Source organism: Scylla paramamosain, chromosome 27, assembly GCF_035594125.1.
Source record: "Scylla paramamosain isolate STU-SP2022 chromosome 27, ASM3559412v1, whole genome shotgun sequence".
In the NCBI taxonomy this organism is placed as follows: Eukaryota; Metazoa; Arthropoda; class Malacostraca; order Decapoda; family Portunidae; genus Scylla; species Scylla paramamosain.
The window spans coordinates 2,302,501-2,329,640 of record NC_087177.1 but is presented as its reverse complement, the minus strand read 5'-3'; the positions used below and the strand labels follow the sequence as shown (position 1 = coordinate 2,329,640).

Below are 27,140 nucleotides of genomic sequence, written 5' to 3'. Positions count from 1 at the left end.
CGTGGTGTGTTATTGCTGACGTGTCTTTTTCCTTATTTTCAGCTTGTGTGCAGGATACATGAGACTTTGTGCAATGTGAAAGGAAAAGGTGGATGGTGCAAAACGCGGTGTCAGTGTTGAGGCCCCGCGTGTCGGAGAGAGCAGGTGCGTGTAGTCGTGGGTGATTGCAGGTGATGAGTGTGGTGACAGTGAAGAGTAAGACGTGAGTAGCCCTGGGTGTTAGTGAGGCGCCCACCACCACACACCATGAAAGACACCGAGCCCCTCACCCCTGAGCCTCACGGGCGGCTCAGACACAAATCCAGTCCGCTTTTCTGGCCGCTGCTGTGCGCTGTGCTACTGGTGCTGGCGATAGCTCAGGCAGCCTCCTTCTTTTTCCTCTTCGGCCGCCTGGAGGAGCTTCGTGGCAAACTGGAGATAGCCACTGCGCAGGGCGGCCGGCGAGAGGCAAGGGTTACCCGCGACCTCGAGGACTTGCGCGAGCGAGTGGATGGTCTGGCCAAGGAGTGTCACCAGGCCAAGGCAGACCACACCAGCCGCTCACCCACGCCGCCCCCACACCCGCCCCCGCAGAAACACTACCAGAATCCTCTGAGGAATCTGGCTGGTGCGGGGCGCGTGAAGAGGCGCGCGTCGGACCCGTCCTACGGCATCAATGGTGCGTTGGGAGGCGACAGCGACGAGCTGAGCGTGCAGCTGCAGGGAGAGGAGGGCAGCGAGCGTGACGGCACGGACAAGTCTTGGCTGCAACTCACCTCGTACGCCAGGCTGCCGGTGAGTACCCACGCCGTCCCTCGCCCGGCGGGGAGACGTGCATAGTGTTTGTGTGAATGTGTGCTGTAACTTTCCTGGATGTCTGAGCCGCGCGATGGGTGGATGAAGTATCAGTTGTTTAATGAATATTTCCCAGTTCAGAGTTATCCTTAACAATGATCCTCAAACCAAACTAATGACTGTTCCCTCCAATAAACTTGTTTTTTTTTTTTAATTCATCACAAGGTCTTGCTGTGCATACATTTTTTTTTCTTTTCATGTCAATAATCTTCACACTTCCTTTATTCTTTCGTATTGAGGAAGAGTCGAGTAAAGTCAACACGAAATACTGACAAAGGAAACTCTGGCTGCGTTCAAGATGCATTTATTCCTCAAACGTTTTCAACATTTTCACATCCACACTGAATTCCCAAAGGTATTGGAGCTCTCCCTTTTCTCTTCAGCCCCTGTTACCAACAAAAAGGTATTCTAAAACCTTTATAAAACTGAGTATTCTAAACGCCTCGCACATGTACTCTTTGCAACGAAACTGAAAAAAAAAGTCTCATTCACTGAAATTCTTAAAAAAAGCCGTAATACCTTATATAATAACTACTAAATACTATATTAACCGACTAACTACCAAATTAAAACACCTAAAACCCAAATTGCAATACTTGAAACTGACAAAAAAAAAAAAAAAATCCAACGAAACTCGACCTCAAACACCAAACACAAGATCCAAAGTAAGAAGACTTCAGAGGAACCACAACAAAAAAATTCAGTCTCCTGCAGAAAAGACTCAAATACTTTAAAGGAACAGCTTTGCCAGACCACAACAATTCAATTAGCGAAGAAAACATCGTTTGCTATCACCAAGACGACGCGAGGGAGACGGAACACGAGGAGCCTCCACAGCAAAGCCACGTGGAGGCGAACAATAGCACTCTCCCAGACGTCTCATCCCATTTTCACGTCTCCACCAGTAGGACCCTCCCTCTCCAGGCTCCCTCTCTCAGCCCCAGAAGGGATAAAAAGTAAAGCGGGGAATTGAGTAATGATGAAAACTGTTTCCAAACTTTTACACTGCGTGACTGGTTTCATCACTTCAGGCCCACTTGCAAAAAAAAACAAAAAAAAGGAAAAAATCACTGTTCATTTCCTTCATCAAATAAGTCACTGTTGCAAACTCAAACATTTCTGGTATAGAAAGAAAAAGGTTACATATGAAGACAGTCATATTAGTATTTCGAAATGTTGTGCGTGTGTGTGTGTGTGTGTGTGTGTGTGTGTGTGTGTGTGTGTGTGTGTGTGTGTGTGTGTGTGTGTGTGTGTGTGTGTGCAGTGACTGCCAGGAATTATTATCCTCTTTGGCTTTTATCATCTTTTCTGCTGCTGCTACTACTACTACTACTACTACTACTACTACTACTACTACTACTACTACTACTACCTTTTCTCTTAAAAACGGTGCTTCCATCTCAGGTTAATTTTCCTGACACATTATTCGGAAATTCATTAAGTTATGGCCATTAATCCTGTCTCTGCTCGCTAATGACTTGCGTCCAACCACTTTACTAATACTGCTGCTACTACTACTACTACTACTACTACTACTACTACTACTACTACCTACTGCCAGTACCGCCTAGATTACCGCTAACTCCTAAACTATCGCCATCCTTCATGACATTTTCTTCTGATCTCAACTTTTCTTTTCTGCACAACTCCTGCCGCCACATCTTTCTCGTACGTACGCGCACACTCCCACTTTTTGCCACTCGCAGAGTTCTCAGTGTCGCCTGTCCTTCATTCTTTACGGATAAGACCAGGAAAATATCGCACAATTCCAGGTGAGTGTGCATTAAATTCTTCTTTATGAGCATGTGTCAATGAATCTCGCGAGAACTACTTGGAGTAATGGAATTATAGTTTTTCTTTTCAGGCAATGTCAAAATTACCATTGCGAGTTAAATATATTGCTTTTATGTTGATGCTCCCCTAAATTGTGGACTTGAGAAAAGAATTTCGTATCACCTTCTACTTTTGACAGTAACATTGTTCATGTATAAAAGCATATTTGTAATATGAATGCTATCCCTCAAATGAAGAGCGAAGCTGTCAAGCACAATGATAAACGTTAAGTGTGCTGCTGCCTGCAATTGTGCTTCGAGGAGGAAACTAACAAAGTGCCTGCATATATCATGCAGGAATAGCTGCGAGTCATCATTTTCGGCAGGTGCTGCACTGGCTCCTCTCATGACAGGCGTGAGTAGCCTGGGTGGTCCCGTCGCGTACATGTCACGGAAAAGGGAATACCAAAGAATGCACGGCGAAGGTGACAAGACTCCAGTACTCATCAAAGATGTCACGCGCCCGCGCATACACACACACACACACACACACACACACACACACACACACACACACACACACACACACACACACACACACACACACACACACATGATACATCACAGTCAAACAAAACTCTACTTTTCATGATGATAATAATGATAATGATGTTTCTGATCCTTTCCCTGACGCGCATCACCAGCGGCACTACTTCCTGGCGAGTCTCACAGTGGCGTGTTGTGCAGCGGGGCGCTCCGAGCTGCAGCTGGTTGTGTCAGAATGTTCAATTCAATCTCCATCAATAATTCTGTTGCAGAACAAATCCCCTGCAGCTTATAAATGTATCCTGTGCGACCAGCCGTGACTCAATAATGCTCGACACTATTTTTTCTTCACTATTTTTGGTTGTTGCTGTGATCTATGGTGTTGCTCTTGCCTTAATATGGACGTATAAATATTGGTACTGTCATTATCATTATCATAAGTTATAGTAGCAACAGTAGTATCAATAACAGCAACAGCAGAACTAGTAAAAGAATGAGCAGTAGCAGCATCAGCAGCAGCATCAGCATCATCATCATCATCGTCAGCAGCAGCAGCAGCAGCGGTATTAATAGTAAAGACAGTAACAGAACTTTCAAAGCCAGCGGGCAGCTTCTCCCTTCATAAACTCAAATATTTGAACCATTTCTTTTATTTTCCCGTGGACGACAAAAAAGCAGAGCACGTTCCCTTCCTGCGCCTCGGGCAGATGTGATTGCCAGCTAAAACTCTCTATATAACAAATCAAGCTTTTCGTTCAGCTCTCTCTCTCTCTCTCTCTCTCTCTCTCTCTCTCTCTCTCTCTCTCTCTCTCTCTCTCTCTCTCTCTCTCTCTCTCTCTCTCTCTCTCTCTCTCAGTGAAAATGAAATGAACACAAACACGCACAAATTACTACTAATTATCCTCGCGCTCCTAATCGTCCGCTCATTCCATTCTCTTGTGAACTCGTTCCAACTTTCCTTGCCTTCACACTCACCACGCTTGCCTCCACCTTGCCTTCCTCCAGCGAGAGCCGTGACCTTGTTACTCCGCTTTTAAAAACCAATACCACTCAATCAACGTGCGCCTTCACCAGCACTATCTTGGCAAACAGCACGGGTACGCCTCCCTCCCTCAACATCCAAGTAGGACCATCCACAACCAAATGATGTTTCTTTCCCCTATTGCCTCAAGGTGTATGGAAGGTTGGTTAATGTTTTAGAGCTTCTTCCTCTGTGAAAATGTCCCGGGGAAGGAGAAAGGCTGCGGTGCGCCAAGAGTTTCTATTTAGGGCACAAAATGAAATTGCTCGCACGGAAGAATGAAATTTTTTAAGAGCTGGAGAGAAAGAGAGAGACACATCACATGAAACTGTAAAAATATGAATATGAAACCACAGAAAAGGATGAGGAGAAGCGAGCAGGAAGATTTACAGACAGGTAGGAAGCATGTGTCTCCCTCCCTCTCCCTCTCCCTCCCTCTCTCTCTCTCTCTGGATGCTTCAAAATAAGAAAAGTCAAATTTCTCCTCCTTGGCAAAAAAAAAAAATAAATAAATAAAAAAAAATTAGGACGGGGCGGCGCTGTGATGGAAGGCAGCGAGTGAGGCGCCGCGACCCACCATCCGGATCTTGAAGCAATCTAGCCGTCGCGAACCGTGAAAATCCGACAAAAAGTTTTCTATTATCCCAGAAAGATGTAGAGGAACAGACGATGGAGAGTAGCCCAGAGAGGGGAGGGAGAGGCTGAGGGAGGGAGAGAGTGAGAGGGATGCGTGGAGGATGAAATGAGGAAAATTTGAATGTGGGGTGTTGGGTAGATGAGGGATAAGAAAAGGTTCGTGATATAGTAAGCAGGTACACGCGACTGGAAAATTGGACGGAAAATAGTAGATTACAGTGAAAAGGAATCAGTGTGCGTGACTGTAGAAGAGGTTCATAACGTGTGTGTGTGTGTGTGTGTGTGTGTGTGTGTGTGTGTGTGTGTGTGTGTGTGTGTGTGTGTGTGTGTGTGTGTGTGTGTGTGTGTGTGTGTGTACGTAGCAGCAGAAGCCGTAGAGCACGTTCCGTCACTTCCAAAGTCTTTACAAACACAAACACACTCACACACACACACACACACACACACACACACACACACACACACACACAGACACACACACACACACACACACACACACACACACACACACACACACACAGACCATGTAAAAGAGACATATTAATTACATATCAAAAAACGTTACTTCCTGAACACAAAGTTGGAAATAAAAATAATACAGTTGATATCAATATTAAAATAAAAAGATGGCTACAAAATAATACAAAAAAAAATTTAAAAAGCTACTTTTCAGCGTACGACTACAAAATTATTTATTACAAGACGGAATATAAAGGAACCAAAGTAAACACCTCTTGAGCGTGACAAATCTGCAACAGGGCTTAATGGAATTGAAAAGCGAACTGGAATTTAAGTTGAGCCCTAACAAGTCTTCAAATGTGTAGTATTCTGAATATTAGATTTTAGAAGGACAATACAAAGTTTTTCTGTTTTATCTTATTTCTCAACGTTATGGTGAAGATAACAGTGAGCTGCGGGGACTCGTCACTGCGAGGCCAGCTGGTGCAGTGCTGAAAGGACATCCCACTGAAGAGGTCTTAGCTTTTCATTTACTTACAATTTTCTTTACTGCCTCCTTCATCGCATTGTTACAGCAAAAATAAATTCAGCAACAAAAAAACAACATTGTACACATTACGTTCAATTGAAGTAGTAATAGTAGTAGTAGTAGTAGTAATCATAGTAGTAGTAGTAGTAGTAGTAGTAACAATGATGGTAGTAGTAGTGGTGGTGTTGGTGTTGGTGGTGGTGGTGGTGGTGGTGGTAATAGCAATAAAATGAAATGATAAACAATAATAACGACGATATTTTTACCAGGCAGTCATGATCGTTTTTCACTACGTCCCTAGGGAAACATTCTCTCCCTCTCCCTCTCCCTCCCTCTCCCCTCTCTCTCTCTCTCTCTCAACTATTAAAAAGAATATATCCATTTCACCTACTTCTTACCTTCCTTCAGTACTATTAGACAGACAGACAGACAGACAGACAGACAGCCTCATTGATACAAATCTCTCTGACAACCTTGATAAGTAGGAACTCAAGAAGGAAACTGATCACGGGGCCATTACTGTCTGTTCCCCTTCCCCGTTTTATTTTGTCCTTTTTTCTCTCCGGGAGGCATTTCATTGAGCCGGAGAGTCGTAGCGTGTGATTAGAACGAGCCACCAAAGTACCGTAAAGCGATTGGGTTGGGGGACGTAACGCTAAAGAGACGGATTAGGCCACGGTCCACCTGATTGGTTATGTATTTGTGCCACACGGAAATTTGGACGAAAAAGTTGTAGGGCCTTTTTTTTTTATTTATCTCCTGGTGGGAATGGAGGTGGTGAGAGAGATATAGAGAGAGAGAGAGAGACTGAAGACAGATACACTATTATGAGGCATACACAGATATACACAGACAGATCGATGGGTGGACGGACTAATGGACAGATACAAATATATATAAAGAAAGGTACACAGAGAAACTGACTGACGCAAAAACAGACAGACACAGACAAAGCCAAAAGGAAGCCAAGTCAAAAGGAAGAAAACAGCACCAGAAAGAACCAGGAAAAGAAACACAACAAAAGGCAAAAGGCGCCACTAAGAGAAAGAGAGAAAGAAAGAGCGAGGAAAAGAAAGAAAGGAAAAGATATACGTAGAGAAAAGGAGAGAATTCGGTCCATTTCCCACAAGAGTAAATTTCATTCCTTCAGGAGACCACTTCATCATGACTGGAAAAAAAAAAAACATCGTTGATACCACTTTTCTCCTTTTCTTTTCCTACACTCCATCTTTTTCCTTTCCTCCTCTCTGTTCCGTCGTTTCTTTCCTGTCTTCTCCACCTGCACGTCTCTTTCCCTCCCACTCCTATGTCTCTACCGTTCGTCCGCCCCAATATCACTTTTGCGTCTCTTCTGTTTGTTCCTCTTCATAGTTTAACAATATTGTGATGCAGCATTAAGTTGGATACAAAATCAATGTTTCTCATTAAGCCAACGGAGGTGTTGTTGTGGGTTTATCTATCTATCTATATATCTATTTGTCTATCTATCTATCTATCTATCTATCTATCTATCTATCTATCTATTTATCTTCCCTTTCCAACCCTATCTGTATTTCTCTCCCTCTCTTGCAATCTCCAGTCTTCCTTTCCTCTTCGTCTCTTCCTCTTCCTTCATTTCTTCTGAGTCCAGCACACATCACTACACACACCCACGCCCTGCCTTGACAACCTTGAAGCTCACCTGTGTGCACCTGCTGGGACCATTCAGCACCAAAGCAATTTACCTTTAACCCTTTCTAACAGGATCATAACAGTAATTTCTCCTTTTTCTTCCGTCAATGACTCTATTTGCGTCTTTCGTTGCTCACAGTTCGTCCTTCAGTATACAGCACGAGTTTTTTTTTTTTTTTTTTACGTTCAGTTTTATGTTTTTTTTTTTCTTTCTCTCTATTTTTATGCAATTCTGGATTCAAGTTCTGGTCTCCATCTCTTCATCTTGAGTCGCGTATTGCACGTCCCGCGAGGCCTTCCATTACTGTGAAAACCCCGAGGCTGCACAGTGCCTTTTTTTGCAAACTAGTGGCGCCATGTTTGCAATGCATTAAAAAATATGTAGTATATGATAGCCTAAGGAGAGAGAGAGAGAGAGAGAGAGAGAGAGAGAGAGAGAGAGAGAGAGAGAGAGAGAGAGAGAGAGAGAGGCTGCGTGGTGAGTAGTGCAACAAGACAAAACCACCAGCCGGAGCACTTTTTCCGCCTCTCTCGCGTTCTGGAGCGGCGCGCAGACCCAGGATATCGGAGAAAGGATTGATGCCGGTGATAAGAGGATAAATTTGCATCGGCCACAAAAGAATGAACGAGGCGTAAATGAAGAATAAAGGACTGAAATCGCGTGACTTGACTCCAGGGCCACGTCGAGTGTCGGAATACCTCACCCGTTGCACGTGAAGTAGAATGTGATGAACTGACGTGAATTTCCAGTGTCACTCACAGACTTGGCACTTCACTGAAACATTTTACATAGACGTCAACTGGTGCATGAAAGGTTGTTTGTTAACTTAATAATCACCAGTGTACCGGTGCTGAACAGACACGCCTGGGCAATTAAAGTGACGGATTGACAACCCGAGCGAGCAAAGGTTTAGACGAAGAGGTGGTATCATAAATTTTGCTGGAGCGGCATGAAATAGACAGACAATTAACACAGATGAGTGGTGAAGATTAAGGGCGGATTTTTTTGTCCTGCAGTGAAATTATACAAGCTAATGATGATGATGACGATGATGATGTAAAAAAAAAAAAAACTGATGGAGGTCCGTAAGTTAGTGGTAATTCATTGCAGCCACGCCTGTTGTCCACACTCCCTTTACTGGTGTCATTAGTTTGCTAATTAACGAGTTGCAATCAAGCATGTATCACGATACCTCATCAGTATTTAGCGTTAATTAACTAACATCTGACGCGGGGAGGCTTCAGTCATCGTGAATATGAGTAAAAATGGATAATGGCACTCAGTCTGCAGCAATGGGGTATGGAGGACACGACAAAAGGAACAAAGTGCGAGTAGTCTTGTGTTTGCCCTTTCATAAGAGAGACATGACAAGCCGCCTTCACGGAAAACCTTGTACTTCATTACCTCGCCAAACAAGACGTGCTGAGCTACCACCAGTATTAAACGTGCCACGCTTCATGCCTAAAGGGAAAATATTCATGTGTTTAATGCGTAGTGATAGAAAAAAAAATATATATATATAGTAAAAAGCGAACATAATAATGATCCTGCCATTCACTTTTCTGAATTGAATATTTTTACATAGTCCCTTTTATCCGGTAAAATCTCTCTTTCTCTCTCTCTCTCTCTCTCTCTCTCTCTCTCTCTCTCTCTCTCTCTCTCTCTCTCTCTCTCTCTCTCTCTCTCTCTCTCTCTCTGTAACACAATGGACAGAATTTAATGTTACTGATAATTGAAACTTCTCCATTATTTTTCACAGAGTATCCTGCTGTGCTTTTATCCGGCCATTTCGGGGCTAAATTTGTTGTTGTTTTCCTCTTTGAAGGATTGTGCTTTTACGTTGAATGGCATTTCCCATTTGGCTTACCAGAGGGGCAATATTTGAGTGTTTATTTTGGAGAACAGAGGCCAGCAGGGCGGTGGACTGACGCAATTATGGGAGAGCAAGCGAGGCCGTGCAAAGTAAATGGAATATGTTAAGATGAATAATGTAAAAATACAACAGAAAAAAAAATTAACAAATAAATAAAGTGTTAAGCTAAATGCACGAAGTTCTCAGGGTACAAACTGGATAATGTGTGTGTGTGTGTGTGTGTGTGTGTGTGTGTGTGTGTGTGTGTGTGTGTGTTTAGTATGTGCGCCAGCTCCAATATTCAAGACTTCCTGCAATTGATTACACTAATTGCACTAGTTTGCAATCAGACATCCTTGCAAGCTAATGAAGGAGGCACTAAGTTGACTGATATGCTCCCCTTGTAAACACCAAGTCGATATTCCCCGGCGTGGAGAGGCGACTTCCTCCTTCGAAGAGGCGTGTGTGGAAGCCCCGCCTACCAGACCTTCGCGGACCCTCGCCAGTGTGGGACTAATTGAGTGAAGAAAAGGGTGCACAAGAATTGTTTTGTTTTGTTGAAATTGTACACTCTTTTGTTGTACTTAATTTCAGCCGGCGAGGGGAATAATTTAAAAAGTGTCAGGGATACTGTTTTATGTTTGTTGAATTATTATTTTTGTTATTTTTTGTTGCACGATTTTTTATTCTGTGAAAAAAAAACTACAATAATAAAGTGCACAACAACGCTTTTCATGTTTTTTTTTATTTACTTCTTTTTCACTATTTCCAGCAATGAAAGGGTTAATTTACAGTACGAAAGTGCACTAGTGTACTCTTCTAACCTGCACACCATACTTTATATCTCCACTTAGTAAACTACAGCTATTCAAGACAACACTGATAAAGGAAGGGAAGAAAAGGAAGGGAGGAAGGAAGAAGAATGGTGGAGGAGTAAGAATATAGAATACACAGAAATACAAAAAGAAAATATGACGGCACTGGACCTGTTGCCATGTAGTAAGCGGATCTAAAGAACCACACACACTAATAACAAACTAATCCTTGGGGAACCAGAAAGAATAAGAAAAAAAATAGAACAAGACAGAATAGGATAGAACTGAAAGAGAGGAGATGAAAGAAAGACTTGAACAGATCGGCAAAAATCATATTACCAATTAAAAGAAAATGGAAAAACAAATACTCACATAGAAAAATAGTTCTTTGTTGCTCTTTGCTTCTGGGAGAGACAGGGCGGTGTGAAGGATAAAGAGGGAGATTCTTTTCCATCAAGAACGACCAGGTGTTAGGGACTGTGTGATCTGGGGTCTATTTTATGTGCATCTTCTCAACGAGGTGAGGGGAGGAAGTGAGATGGAAGAAGAGAGTTAAAGGGAGACAGGAAGGGATGGATGGTTGGGAGGTGAGGGGGAGAAGGGAATAGGTAGTTGGGGAGGATGGGAAGGGAAGATTAAGGTAAAAACATCAACAAGGACAATGGAATGGATGACGCAGTATGTTCCAAGACTTCTCTCATTTCGTTTAGCGGTTCTCGATTCGTGTGTGTGTGTGTGTGTGTGTGTATATGTGTCCAGGATGGAGACCGTATAGCAAAGAAATGAAGCAAGCGAGCCAGTTCTTTTCTCCGAAGGCTTAATTATGGAAGAACATCAAATTCAGCAAAGAAGAAAATGTATGTGCCTACGTTTCCTCCTCCTCCACCTCCTCTTTCTCCTTCTGCGCCTCTTGCTCCTCCATTACATTAATCTTAACTGCTCTTTGATGCGGTTCAGTTCATTGTGACCTAACCATCCTTAACAGGGAGAGTGACCGCTGACACTCCCTGCCTGTGTCCTCGATGCCCTGCGTGAGAGGAGAAGGAGGAGGAGAAGAAAAAGGAGAAGGAGAAGGAGAAGGAGGGGGAGGAGGAGGAGGAGAAGGAGGAGGAGGAGGAAGGGTAGTTTAGCGTTGGTAGTGACGTTTCATCGACCGCTTGGCTTCCTTAGTGAAATGTGTGTATCTTTTTTTTCTTTTTTACCTCCTTTTTTTGGAGTGTCGGCTTTAGTTTTAGGCGTAATGTCAAATACAGTCTCCACACAGGTGATAAAGGGTGCTCCAATACTCTCTCTCTCTCTCTCTCTCTCTCTCTCTCTCCTCTCTCTCTCTCTCTCTCTCTCTCTCTCTCTCTCTAAGATATGGCTACTTTATTAATTTTACCATAATATAAACGTGCCTTTGTATTGCAACGAAAAACTCCCTAAATTTATTCCTATATGAGGCTTCTGCCCTTCTCCTTCTCCTCCTTCTCCTCCTCCTCCTCTTCTTCCTATTTCAAATACCTGCTGAGAAGTTCACGGAAGGTAAAAAAAGAGAAAAAGAACAGCAGATTTTTGCCCGTAACACAGAAGGCACGAGAATACAAAGGAGCAGCTGACGTACGTAGGTGTGTGTGTGTGTGTGTGTGTGTGTGTGTGTGTGTGTGTGCATTAGTTTTATCTGTCACTTTCTGGAGGGTGTCTGACGTGACGTGAAGGGAAGGTATGGGATGCTTCAGGGAGGGATGGGATAGACGGAGACAGAGAGAGAAAGAGAGAGAAAGAGAAAGACGTCCAGTTACGTAAGGCAGTAAAGAAAAAAAATATGGAGAAAAGGGAAGGAAGCGATACCATCTGGGAAGGGAAACTGTGGCTTGGATGAACGAGAGAAGTGTCACCTAGGCACTGAAGGATGGATGTAGATGGATGGATAGGTGGATGGATGGATGGATAGGGGAGGAAGAAAGAGTGAGAGGGAAAGATGGGCAGACTTGACAGGAAATCGTGTAGATGGGAAGGAAAAAAAAAAGAGATTAGAACTTGGGAGGTAAATTAAGGGAGGACTGATGAGAGATGAGCACGTGGAAGGAAATGAGAGAGAAGAGGAGACAAAGTGAAGGTGAGAGAGGGAGGAGATGGAAGAGAAGAAAGAGGGGTGAAAAGAGAAGGAGGCAGAGAACGAGGACGAAGGCAAAGGGCAAGGATGACAGTTAGGAGGAAAGGAAAATGCAAGAATATTTATCCTCATGAATGAAAAGGGGAGGAAAGACGGGCAGGGAAAGAACAGAGCTTAACTAACAAGATGACGTGAATCACCAGGAGGAACAAAGGAAATACTCATTACGATCTCACCACATACATCACGTAGTTTATCATTGGCATCCTCTTAATGGTCAACAGATATGCTACTGCTTTTCTTCCTTAACACTTTATCACTCTTCCAGTATTACCGTAAAATATTCACCTCATTTACTGCCGTCACTCACACTTGGTTAGTTATTAAAGTGATACGCGTGCAGGAGAGAAATTAGGTGAGAACACGAGTAAGGGAGAGCCACGTGACGCCTGCTGGTGACTTGCTTCTGAAGGTTAACTGCTTGGCTTTCATACTCGTTTAAGGAGGACGAAGGAAAACCAATACAAATTCGGTGAGGAAAGGAAGATGATGAGTGTATATTAACGGTGTGTGTGTGTGTGTGTGTGTGTGTTCGTAAGTATGTTGAAGTTTCTCAAAGGCCTGATCTAACAAAAGAACACAGAATATGATACGCAATCTCTCTCTCTCTCTCTCTCTCTCTCTCTCTCTCTCTCTCTCTCTCTCTCTCTCTCTCTCTCTCTCTCTCTCTCTCTCTCTCTCTCTCTCTCTCTCTCTCTCTCTCTCTCTCTCTCTCTCTCTCTCTCTCTCTCTTAGCATCAATCTCTCTCCTATCGCAGCTATTGTTCTCTACTTTCTTTTCAATCTTCATTCTTTCCTTTACCAAACACACACAAAAAATTCATATCACTGTTTATCATTACTAACTAAACACATTTCCTAGCGAGTCCATTCAATGCCATCCAACTGAATTTTCCATCACCATCCGACCATTTAATTGTACCTCCTCTAACCCTCCAACCATCCACCAGCACCTTTTCTTCTTTCCTCTCTATTCTACAACCCAATTATACCTTAGCTCACTTTCCAACCATCCAACTGTACCTTCCCTCACCATCCAGTCATTAAACTGTACCAAACCAACTAAATGTACCTTTCTCCACCTTCTGAGCATCCATTAGTACCTTTCCTTCAAGTTTTACCTTCTTCCTTCCACAGTGATTTCCCTCATCCCTCGTCAATGCAGCCTTCCCTTCCCTTCCCTTCCCTTCCCCTCCCCTCCCTTCCCTTCCCTGTCCCTTCCCTTTGCTTTCCGCATTTCTGATCCGCAAACTCACTGGAATACCTGCATGTTGCATTACCTCCTTGGCTGCTTCATTAAAGTAATTTCAATAATTAGAGGCAGCAAGCGCGGAGGAAAAGAAACGCGGGTCTTTTTGGCCGTAGAGTTTCAAGCGGAGGAGAGGAGGCGGAGAGGAGAGTTGAGGCTGGAACGCCTGGCTGGATTTACACAGCACACAACGGAACACGTAACCTTGGGGGCCTGTGAGAGGAGGCGTGCCATCAGCGCAGCACTCGAGCCCCTCAGCCTGAGTACTCACGCGAGGGGCGGAATAATGGTAAGGCTTCCTAAGAGACATTAAAATTCCACAGCGTACCATAAAGGGGATGTGTGTGTGTGTGTGTGTGTGTGTGTGTGTGTGTGTGTGTGTGTGTGTGTGTGTGTGTGTGTGTGTGTGTGTGTGTGTGTGTGTGTGTGTGTGTGTGTGTGTGTGTGTGTGTGTGTGTGTGTGTGTGTGTGTGTGTGTTTGTCGGTGTTTAATTTGCCATTATACACACACACACACACAGAAGGTTCTTTTAATTCTTCTTTAATGGAGTACTTTTTTCTCAGTTTCCCATTGTGATAGAGGCTTGTTATGGCGTGGTTAATTAACGGTGCATTTCACAGGTAAAAAATTGTAGTGGTCTGGTGGTTTTCAAGGCTGGCGCTGATAAGGGTTAGAATAATTTATTTCATTTGGTTCACGAGGGCATGCATCTTTTAAACACGATTAATTCCTGCCGTTCCAGTGTGTGTGTGTGTGTGTGTGTGTGTATGTGTGTGTGTGTACAGTTCACCTTCCTTCCTCCCTAATACATTATCCTCCCAGGAATCGTAACAGCCTTAGTGTGTAATCTTATTTTTTCCAAACATTTTTCAACACTCCAGTTCATCGGCGCCGCTCGTCACGCCAGTTCGCAGGAAACGCTTAAACGCTTCACCTCATCACAGTCTTACACTTCATAACTTCTCCACCCCTTCACTCACTCTCCGCCAGCCACCACCTCTCCCCCTACACAGACCACTCCATCTTCACGTCTTATGGAAACGAATGGACGATGGGAAACATATTGCTCTCGCGGGGACAGTATTGGAAAGTGTGGAATATTTCACTTCTTACCTCTGAGTAGCTTACGAGTGGCTTTCTGGCTCACGGCCGGGAAGGGGCGTGCAGTAAAGGGGTTCGAGCCCCAAGCCGTAAAAATAGACGGCCCTCAGGAACAAGAAAGTAGCCTCGTTCCCTGCCGGACCTTCCACTGATGCCGAGGGTGAGACAGAGAGACAGAGAGAGAGAGAGAGAGAGAGAGAGAGAGAGAGAGAGAGAGAGAGAGAGAGAGAGAGAGAGAGAGAGAGAGAGAGAGAGAGAGAGAGAGAGAGAGAGAGAGAGACCAGAATGGAGTAAAGGAGACCAGAGTGACAAAGGGAGAAAGAGAAGTGAGGAAAGGAGATTGAATAGTGACAAAGGGAAATATGGAATCAAGGAGGGACGAAGAACAATAGGGAGGGTAGAAGGAAATTAGGGAGGGAAATAAAGGGGACGGAGACTGAGAGGGATGATTGAAGAAGGCAGTAAAAGGAGGAAGGACAGAACAGAAGGAGGTGGAAGAGGTAGGACGAGAAAATTAATAAAGGAATGTAAAAAAGAAAAAAAAAGAAGGATGAAGGAATGAAAAATAGCGAAGGAAGGATTTAAAGATGGAGAGGGTGAGAAAATTAAGAAAGTAAAGGTTATAGAAATAGAAGAGAGAGAAGAAAGGAATGAAGAAGAGACAAGGAGAGAGAGAAAGAGGTGACGAAAGATGTAGAGGAAGTTAAGAGGGAAGGAGGGAATGGATGAAAGGGAAGAAGAAAGTAAAGGCTCAAGAAAGACGAAGGGAGGGAAAAGGGAATGAAGACTAGGGAAACGAAGAGGGGAGGAAGGAAGCGTGAGATGCAGAGATAGAAAAGGAGATGGAAAAGGAAGTGAGGGACGTAGGAAGGGAAGAAAAAGAATAAAGGTTTTAGAAAGAGGATGAAGGAAGGAAAAAGGGGAAGATTGTAGGGCAAGAAAGAGAGGAAGAAGGGAGCGTGAGACGTAGAAAGAGAGGAGAGAGGATGAGAGTGAGCGAAGGATGTAGGGAGAGAAGGAGCGAGAGAAGCAGGTAGTGAAGGTTGCAGAGAGAGAAGATAAAGCAAGCGAAGGATGTAGGGAAGGGAGGAGGAGAGGGACAAAAGGCCAGTAAGGCGATGGATAGCCGCGTCACAGGATAAGGGTGCCGAAGTGACTGATGAGCGGCAAGATGGAAGAAAAACGCTTGAAAAACTATTCGATATTGAAGTCGTGTGAGTGGCGCGGTCCATTGATGCACACTTAATGGAAATGGCAGAGTTGAGACGGACAGTGAGCAGAGTTAATGAAGAGGAGGGAGGGAACGCAAGGGAGAAAACTTAAATGACCACCGGTATCATAGTCAGTGCTAGAGTGAAAAAAAGAAAAATAAATGAATAAATAAATAAAAACAAGGAAAGAAAAAAATGAATAATGAGGGATTATTTGCGATAACTTAGCGGCGGGGCGGGTGGTAAAGGGGAAGGGAAAGGGTGAGGGAAATTGGAAGGTGGAAGAGGGAAGGGGGAAGAGGGAAGGGGGAAGAGGGAAGAGGGAAGGGAGTGTCAGGATGAATGTGAGTCCGTCGAGTTCCGGATAATACGAAGGTGAATTATTAGACAGAGAAAGGTGATGAATGAGAGAGAGAGAGAGAGAGAGAGAGAGAGAGAGAGAGAGAGAGAGAGAGAGAGAGAGAGAGAGAGAGAGAGAGAGAGATGTAATTCAGAAAAGATGATTGAAAATTAAATGCAGAGGGAAGAAAGAGGATGCTATTTTAGAAACGGTATTGAAAAAAGAACCGTACAGATGATAGAGGATGTGCTCGTGGGAGAAGGGTGACAGCAATGGGATAAATATAGAGTGAAAATTGAAGATATTGTCCGGGGGAAAAAAAATCGACAAGGACAAAACGGAAAGAAAAGATCGAGGATATTCTGGAAGTGACCGAAAAAAAAGTAGAAATATATTGGGATGAAATAGATAATACTGCCTGAAAAATATATGAAAGTACATTAAACTAGAAAAAAATAGTCTATGAAACCAATACTTTTTTATTTATATTTTCATCATTCCAGTGCTTAGGTCACGAAAGAACCTAACCTAACCTAACCTAACCTAACCTAAACTAACCTAACCTAACCTAACCTAATCTAACCTAACCTAACCTAACCTAACTTAACCTAACAGCTTCACCTACAACAAAAGCAACATAAACCGCCATTAGTAAAGAAGTAATTTTTCCCACTCCAAACTACGGTCACGGAAGAATTTAACCTAACCTAACCTAGCCTAACCTAACCTAACGTAACCTAACCTAACCTAACCTTAGCACACCAAACCAAACCTAGCTTCACCTAACGAAAACAACGTATGAAAACACCATTAGTAAAGAAGTGATTTTTTCCTTCCCCACACTGAGGTCACGAAAGGAGAATTAAGAGGCACTAATTTCCCTCTTTTTCCCCACAGATGAGCATATAAATTGGCTGCACGCTACTCGACGAAGATTTATTGCAATGAATGCTGAAAATTGCCGCTTGCTCGCTCGCCACCCATCTTCTTTTTTCCCCCCTGGGTCTTCGTGGCGTGAAAAGGTTCGCTCGTGCGCAAATGAGCTGCCCAGAAAAAACGACTCTAACTCCGGCCGTTTGCGTAATTTAGGACAAAGATCATGCGAGGAGTTTTGTCGAGTGAGTGTAGTTGTCTGTCTGTGTGTACGTGTGTGTGTGTGTGCGTGTGTCGCCTCTGGGAATGACTTCGCGTGATGAAGAGAAGAATAAATGCAAAAATGAGTCACTTAGATAAGCGGGACAACGAAAAATGAACCACGAAAACTAGAGTTGGAGATTGAATGGCGGATGAATACTATCTCTCTGTCTCTCTCTCTCTCTCTCTCTCACACACACACACACACACACACACACACACACACACACACACACATAAAACCAGACGTACGCAGGAACACGGCAGAAAATAAAAACGAAAAGACAATTACAGGAAGAGAAAGAAGCAGTGCACAAAGAGACAAGGACACACTGCGGCACAGAAGCGTAGCGTGCTGCCATAAGAGCCCCGAGCCAAACACGAGACCCGGAGACCCCATGACCAGGACCCGAAACACCAGGCAACAGGTAACCAGCAGGAGAACCAGGAGGCTTTAGGAATCACGCAATGTCACCACCACCACCACCACCACCACTACTACTACCACCACCACCACCACCACCAGGGCCACGTCTGCACGAAACTGAGTCAACAAAGAAGTGAATTTTATGCATGAGAAGAGGACTGCGTGAAGGCTTAAGAAAATATTGAGAAAACCATGCATAAAATAAGCTCCACTACTTGCTGTACCTTCAAAGAAAAATAGAGTAGGTGAGTTTAGAGAACATACAGTGATTCAATTTTTTTTTTTTTTTTTTTTTGTGTGTGTGTGTTTTTTTTGAGCGCTACAGCACTGGAGAGTTTGCGGCTATGATTTATTTCTCAAAGTGTCGCGATGCTTCTAAAAAAAAGTCAAAGTATAATAAGATATTTAAGTTTAACATGGAAATTACTGTGGCAGTAACCCTTTCATTGTCAAAAAAAAAAAAAAAAATCAATATCACCATCTACCATTTCTTTTCTATCTCAGTTACGTCGTGATGCTTCTATAGAACTCAAAGCATAGAATAAATATCCCTAAGATTAACACGGAGATAACTGGTTAACGCTGACAGTGACGTTTTCACAGGTAAAAATTAAAGTATCCCATTATCATCATATAAAACTTTTCCTACGCTTATTTCTGCAGTAAAATCTCTTAATTAAGTAGTCACGTACACTAGGAAAGACAAAAAAAAAAAAAAAAAAAATTAGCGTTTTCTTTTCTGAGTATATCTTTTTTTTTTTTTTTTTATGGTACTCAGTGTTAAAGGATGAACACAGCAATGAAAGGATTAATGCAATGAATATACTACGATATATGTGAGCGAAGTTTTGTGTAGCGAGGAGGGGGCAAGAGACGAGGCGTGCAGCTGGCAGGGTCAAAAGAACATACGTAAGTACAAACATTACAGGAATACATTAGTTTTATCTCTCTCTCTCTCTCTCTCTCTCTCTCTCTCTCTCTCTCTCTCTCTCTCTCTCTCTCTTCTCTCTCTCGCTCTCTCTCTCTCTCTCTCTCCTCTCTCTCTCTCTCTCTCGTCTCTCTCTCTCTCTCTCTCTCGGGTGTGTGCGCGCGTGTGTGTGTACGGATGAATCTACACATATTTACATATTCATTTATTCACTTATTTGTATTCATATTAAGGGGTATGACAAGAGATCTCTACTTGGTATGAAAAAGAAGCAATCCCTTTTTCTTATAAACAAGTTAGGAAAGAACAAAGGCGAGAAACATATGACTTGGATGGGAAGGAAAATGAGATTGTGTGAGGAGTTGGTGCGCGACACACACACACACACACACACACACACACACACGGCATTTCTGGGATCTTAACACGACATACAAGGAAAGAAGGAAAGAAAACGAAAGAAGCGGAGCAGTGGAATTGAGGAAGGAGGGAACATAAAACACAACGGGATAAGAAAAAGGACGCGAGATAAGAGAAAACGGCAGAATACGACAACGCAAAACTGAGGGACGTGCGAAATAGAACGAATGAATTGAATGATGAAGGAAACAAAAGTGAAAGTGTGCCAGAGGGAGAAAAAGAGAAATGGAGGAAATACTGGAGGATAAGAGCATAAAACTGAGGAAACGGGACATGAAGAGAACTTGAAAGGAAGAAAACGAGCACGAACTGAGAAAACTGAACAGAGGAAACAGGAAAGTCAACAAACGTGAAACGGAGAACGTGAAAAAGGGAAACAGGGGAAGGGAAGAACGTAGTATGGAAGGAAACTAAAGTAAGGAGAAAAGGAGGATAAACATGCTAACGAAATAACAGAAGACGTGACGTTAAACGAATCTGTGCCGCCATTGGCTTCGTAACATGCTTATCTGTAAGGTGAAGTGGCGAAGGGGGGAGAAGAAAGCACGGGAGAAAGAGGGCATGAGGTGTAGGAAGGAATTGGAGGAAGAATGCAAGGCTATGGTGCAGAAGAGGTGAAAGATGAGAAGCACAGAAGCAAAGAGGGAGAAGGAGGGAGAAAGATAAGATACTCGTAGCAGGAAATAAAGATATGGAGCAGAAGAAGACATGGAAGAGGAATATTCCAATAGAGGACGAGGAAAAAATATGGAATAGAACTGGAGATATCGGTGAATATGACTCCACACACACACACACACACACACACACACATGAGCAGGTCGTATAAGGAACAAAGGATAAAAGACCATTGCCAGACCAGTCTACAAGAAGTTAGGAAACAAACGACTTACGATCAGTGAGGCTCAAGACTGCGTAGTGGAATTTGCATGTAAAGAACAATATTAAAAGTGTGCGTAGGTAAACTGGAAGACGAGGAAGGAAGGGAGAGAGAGGGGCGGTTGTGTGTGTGAGTGTGTGTGTGTATGTGTGTATGTGTGTGTGACAGAGAGAGACAAAGGAAGAACATAACACACACATACACACACACACAAACAAACAAACAAAAAACAGATAAAAACCAGACAAAAAAGTCAAAGAAAAAAAAAAACAATCACAGACAAACAAAATAAACAAAAAACACGGAAACAAACAGCACAATACAGACACACACAAAGAGATAAATAGTGAGGAGCGAAACACTGAGACTCAAGCCAGCTGAAACGAGCAGGGCAGGGCGGCGAGAGAAAAGTAGCGACGGATGAGAAGAATAAACTTAAGCCAGGCGTGCAAATCTGTGCGTGGCTGTGTAATGAGGGCTGGGGAGCTGACGTATTCAGGAGGAGGAGGAGGAGAAGGGAGAGGAGAAAAGGAATTGCTGTTTGTGGAGTAATTTGTGGGACGGAGCAGAGCGGCGCGTGCCTGAAAGATAAACGAAACAGCCGGCGGAGAAAAAGAGGCAAGATAAGAATGTGTGTGTATGTGTGTGTGTGTGTGCATGCGTGTGTGTGTGTGTGTGTTAGTAATCAGATTAAAAGAGAAAAATAGAGAAAGACGTGAAATTATATGCTATAATTCTGGGGAAATAAAGAAAAATATTCCCCGAGTGAATTAGGGATTAAAGACACAATAGAAGAGAGAGAGAGAGAGAGAGAGAGAGAGAGAGAGAGAGAGAGAGAGAGAGAGAGAGAGAGAGAGAGAGAGAGAGAGAGAGAGAGCAAAGAAGACTCTGCCCAAGAAAACATACTGTGTGATGAATGTTGACGTGAAAATGAATAGCAACACACACACACACACACACACACACACATACACACACAAAATATACAAAATAAATGAGAAATAAACCACCACAGAGAGAAAAAAACAAGTACAAATATTAAACGTGTGAATAGTGAATATATATCAAGCAGGTGCAACATTATTCCTGAAGTGTATCTGAGATTTTAAATACGCATAGGTGTAATGGATTTAGAGGATATACTGGCCGTGAAATGCTAGACTCTTGTACGTATGCATGGTGCCGGTGTGGTGACTGGTGAGTGAGTACATGGCGACAGTGCAGTGAGTGACAGAAAACGGAGGTGAGGGAGGTGGCTTTTTAGAAGGGAGACGTGGAATGAGAAAACATGAAAGAAAAGGTGAAAAGAATATCATTTTCTTTGGTATTTGGATGGGTAGCGTTTGGAGAGGGGCGGTTTCCAAGCTCCCTCGGTGGACCAATGGTAGCAGAAGTTTTGTTGAGGGAGATCCATTCATATCCAGAGCCAATCAGTTAGTACATAGAATACAAGCAAAATTAATTAACATTTTTTTAAATTGGTTAAGCCTATTGACATCAAAAACTCTTATTATAATAGACTTCGTAAAAGGAATGAAGGAAAGTATGATTAGAATGAGGAGGAGGAAGGGAGGGAGAGATGCAGGGAGGGAGGATCTGAAGTGGGGGAGGAAAGGAGGGAGTGAAGGAGGGAGTGAAGGAGGGAAGGCTGACTAGCAGATGCACGAGGGGGAGACTGACAGTAAAAAGAATATACCAAGTAGAGGTAAAGTATTCATACTGTTCTCCTTTCTTCCCCGGGCATTAGAGGAGCCTTGACGAGGTAAGTAACACTGGCAGGTCCTTCTCCACCTCTGCTAGACCATTAGCTAGACCACCACCACTACAATTACTACCATCACCATCACCACCACCATTACAATCACGATCATCATATCCAGCACGCCACGCTACTGCGCTCCACCAACATCACCGTCTGTTGCAACACTGTCACGTCTCCATACTCACATTCACCGTTATTAGTACTGTCATCATCATCATCATCAGCAGCAGCAGCATTAGTATTTCTGACACTAATAGATTTCCATGATCGTAATCTTTATCATCGTCATATACAATAGCTGTTTTAACCACCACCACCACTACCACTGCTGTAACAGGGTAGGGAAGAGACTCAAAAGTGAAATCAGACTCTCACGAACTCCAGTAACATGGCAGAGCAGTGACAGTCACCCTGGGAGCATGGTGCATTCCACTGTGCATGAATTTTTTCAAGGGTACTTGGAAATACTGAGGTACATGGAGGGGGACATGACATGGCCAGTGCATGTGAGAGTGCACAGTAGGGAAAGATGTTTTAGGGATGAAATTGTAGTGTCATGTAAGAAATTTATTTACATTGTGATAAAAGCATTACAAATTTATGTATTATATTGTCTAGTATATTACGCAACGCGCGCCTCACAGATTTCAGATGTGAAATTTCGTTTACTCTGCATTATTTAACTATGTAACAATAATTTAGGACGAGCAGCTACTCTCCATTTTTAAAGTAGAGACATAAAACTTTTATTTATATATTTTCAGTCTTAAAACTATATAAAAAAGAAAGTGAAATATTCATGTCATTTCTTTGTAATAAATTGCCATGAGTGGTAAGGTACATGAATTCCTCAAAAGCTCCCTGAAGGTGCGTGATTCTGGAAAGTTGTGAACCACTGCACCATAGCACATCTTGCCTCACTACGAAAAATCAAGACACAAACTATCATCCCAATTATCACCTCACGCTTAACTCCTCCAAGCTTTCACAGAATCATTGCCACCAAAAAAAAAAAAAAAAAAAAGAGGCAAAAATAAACAAGTTTCAGTAAATTCCCAAGCGAACAGACCCTATCAACGAGCCCATCAGAACATACAAGCGTCAAAAGATACGAGCCATCAACCGAATTACCATCTCGTACTCAAATCCCTCACCATTTTTACAGAACCATCACCACCAAAAGAGACAAAAATACACACTGCTCGGTAAACTTCCCAGCAAACAGACCGCCATCACCAGGCTCAACACAAGATACCATTACCGTCTCACACTTAACTCTCTCACCCTTTCACAGAACCATCACCAACCAAAGGAGAGAGAAAATACAATGCCAAGTAAACTTCCCAGCAAAGACCCCGTCACCCCGCCGCTCGTCTGGCTTCCTGTGGATCACAACCTCCTCTTCCTCCCCTTCTCATTTTTTCATTCCATCCCACGAGTTCCTTTCTCCTCTGCTCCTTTGTAACTCCCCACTGGCCCGGCTCCTTCACACTGTCTCCCCTCGTCACTTCAGTCTTAGTTTTCAAGTTCTCTCAGTTTCCCCTCACGCAAGCCTCACATTCTCTCTCTTCCTTCAGGGACACTATTTTCCTCTGCTCCTTCTTCAACTTCCATCCCACTCGCACTGCCCCTTTCCTATAGTCCTTCAAATGCCTGCGTATATACACCGTCCACCTCTCCTCTTTCCCTCCCCCTCGTCTGGTTCTTCCAAGGGTGACTTTGATGCATTGGCCTCAGAAACGCAGCCCGAAGCACCAGTTTGAATTATCGACACAGTTTACTTGATACAAATTTATGAAGCAATAAATATTCTCGTGATACGCTAATATGGAGTGAATGTCCTACTCTACGAGAGAGAGAGAGAGAGAGAGAGAGAGAGAGAGAGAGAGAGAGAGAGAGAGAGAGAGAGAGAGAGACTTACAGGATGAAAGAAACAAACATCGAAACGGATTGCAAACACACACACACACACACACACACACACACACACACACACACACACACACACACACACACACACACACACACACACACACACAGACAGACAGACAGGTGAGGTATACAGATGGTCTCAAATTACAGGTGAATGTTGAGTTAAGATATAAGAGAAGCAATCAGATATTGTTACCGAGACACACCCGCTAATTGTGTGTGTGTGTGTGTGTGTGTGTGTGTGTGTGTGTGTGTGTGTGTGTGTGTGTGTGTGTGTGTGTGTGTGTGTGTGTGTGTGTGTGTGTGTGTGTGTGCGTGTGATAAATCCTAGCTCATTCAGGAAGATTATCTCACTCCTACACAGACACACACACACACACACACACACACACACACAGCGAGAGGGCATCAATATTCTCTCTCTCTCTCTCTCTCTCTCTCTCTCTCTCTCTCTCTCTCTCTCTCTCTCTCTCTCTCTCTGCACCAGTTTTCCCAGTTTGCACACCTACACCTGCGTTGAACCTGCCAAGACCAATCACTTGAGCCCACACATTCACTGCACACCTGCCTCCCCGCCGCACCACTCTGCCCACGCTCTCATTGCGCGGAAACCAGACACAAGTTCATCACGCCCACATCCTGCCCACGTCCCGCTGATACCGCTGGCTATTATTAAACCCCTATCATTTCTCCCCAGCGACAAAAAGTAATGGTACTCTGCCTGCTTTCTCCTCGCCGTTAAGTATATGATTAATAAGAGGAAGATAAAGTATATACATCCTACAAGGAATATATAGTGAAGCTTCATTGAGGTAAAATACACATTGTACTTTTGGAGTGATGTATCGTTAGGGAAAATATACAGAAATGTAAGAAAATTCGGTGTGATTTGATATTAAGAATTTGATACGAGGACTTAAGATTCAAGGAACATGACGTAGCCCGAAAGTTCGTGGATTTTGGCACCATTAGTTAGAGTCTTCTTGGCGAGTCTTGGGTGGGAAATCTAGGAACACTATTCACTACATCGATGAAAGAAGGGAACGTGAAGTAACAATTATAACAAGTGGACAGTGTACGTAAGACTGAGAATCCTTTATACAGTCTTGTTCTTTATACTGTTAGTGTTATTAGTTATATTTTCCTTAACTCAGAAGAAACGCGCTTGAGAACCAGGGTAAACATCTCTGTGGCCTTGGAAAAATAGTGGTGGTAAGAGAAAAGCGTTTTGGAATACTGACCTTACTTGTTACGCCTCACATGTGCCTCTCTGCTGCGGGAGAAAATTTGCTAGCGGCATCTCCGTGTGATCTATTTTATTTCAGCGACAGTCATGCAGCTGTTCTCTCTCTCTCTCTCTCTCTCTCTCTCTCTCTCTCTCTCTCTCTCTCTCTCTCTCTCTCTCTCTCTCCTACTCGCCAAACTGCGTAGTCCTTTCCATATTTACATAACTTCTCTTCTTTTGAGTGTCCAGTTAACGATTTCCACACAAACTTCTGCCGCTCTTCACTGTTGGCTTGGTCAATGGTAGTAGTAGTAGTAGTAGTAGTAGTAGTAGTAGTAGTACTAGTAGTAGTAGTAGTAGTAGTAGTAGTAGTAGTAGTAGTAGTAGTAGCTGAAGACAACTAGGAGACGAACCAAAACACCTTATCATAAAAAGTCAAAAGAAAGGAAAAAAAGTACAAGAAAAAGACAAACTCCACAACTGTCGGACTCTCAACCTTCCCTATCGTCCTTCGTTTGGATCGCAGGTGTGAAGTGTCCCCGTAATCGCACTCCGCCAGGTGCTTGATGGCAGCTTGGTGGGTCGTCGGTACGGTCGTTAGCCGCCCCTTTAACACAAGTATCCCACGCACCTTTTCCCTACCCCAGCTTCATTGCCCTCCCTATTATCTCTTATGTTCCTCCATTCCTTTCTAGTATACCCCATGATCCTTCAATCCTTTAACTCAATTCCATCCTATCTCTATCCTCTTCCTTCGCAAGTTCCAAATTATTTCCGTCCCTTGCTTGTTATTCTTGTTATTCTTCGTTATCATCCTTTCCTTGCCTTCTGGTTCCTTTGGTCTTGTCAGCTCCTCCTCCTCAGGGTAACGTCCGTCTTTTGGTTCATATTTTAGTTCGATAGTTCATCTTTGAGTTTCTTCCTCTTTTTACGATATATATTTTTTTTTTTTACTCCTCCACTCCATTCATTGTCCTCTCTCTGTGCTTTTCTTCGTGTCATTCTGTCCCTTTTCTCTAATTGGGATATTCTTAGGTCCCTCATTTACTTACTCCCTTTCTTCCCTCATTCCTTTCAGTATTTTTTAGCTTAACGTCGTGCTCTTTCAGTCTACTCTCTCTCTCTCTCTCTCCTCTCTCTCTCTCTCTCTCTCTCTCTCTCTCTCTCTCTCTCTCCTCTCTCTCTCTCTCTCTCTCTCTCTCTCTCTCTCTCTTAGAGCTCGGCATGCATTCAGACACATCTCTTCACATCTTCACCCAACATCCTCTCTGTTGCCGTGCGCTTTTCATCTCTATTTGCAAAATTTAATCACGGGTATACTGAATGGCGGTCCGTCCGTCTATCTGTCTGTCTGTCTGTCTGTATGCCTGCCCACTAGTTGGCTGATATAAATATGTCTGTCCATATAGATTGGCGGCCCCGTGTAAAATATTCATAGTCACGTGAAAAAATTTGGTACATCCACACACACACACACACACACACACATACACACGCAAGTTCAATTAGTAAAAATAAATATATTCGTTCCAGCATCCCGTTCACTTCCACCATTAGTCTACGGTCCCGTTAGTTCGGGGCATCGTGCTGTACACCTGCTGTCGTGTCCAGGTGTGATACAGATATCCACGCGTCCCTCCAGAACAGGTGTGCGCGTCCCGGCTCCCCTCCCTTGTCAGCAGCTGGGCGTGACACCTCTCATCTGGCCGCGGGAAATGACCACAGACCCATCAGTAAGGAGGACGAGTGTTCGATTATCACATTCAGACGCGTTTCTTCCATGTTTACACGGAAGCTTTATGGTCCCGCACCGCCCGACCTGCCCGCTCCCCTGATCACACTGCCCTCATTATGCTCCTCTCCCCTCCTCCCCTCCTCCCCTGCCGCGTGGGAGGATGGGGATGTGGGGGAATGAGGACCAGGTCTCACGGGAAACGTTTAAACTGAATTATAAGGCGAAATCCCCAGAATGCAGTAAAAATGAAATGACCCTTCATTTAAATATTTCGCTGCGAGTAAAACTTATCATAAAAGCAACCTTTACCGCAACATAATCCTCTCAAAAATGTTGAAATGGAAAAGTACATGGGCCATGAACAACATGAAACAGCCGCAGCCACAACCCGAGTGTGCGGCGGGGGAGGCGGGAGGGTGCCAGGGAGGACTGCCAGAGTGGGACACGAATGCCTGAAGGATGAAGTACTTAACCATGCTGAGGCGTGAACACCCACAGAAGGCT

General features: G+C 43.6%; 1 protein-coding gene across 3 annotated transcripts in view; it reads left to right on the top strand.

The window, feature by feature from the left end:
- Window positions 1-27,140, top strand: part of LOC135114033 (uncharacterized) — a 148,100-nt gene that overhangs the window by 24,691 nt on the left and 96,269 nt on the right. For all 3 annotated transcript variants that reach the window (XM_064029674.1, XM_064029673.1, XM_064029675.1), the window contains exon 2: window positions 43-774. In XM_064029674.1, coding sequence (XP_063885744.1) covers window positions 247-774 — 528 coding nt within the window. In that variant the 5' untranslated portion in view covers window positions 43-246. The remainder of the gene's footprint in view (window positions 1-42; window positions 775-27,140) is intronic.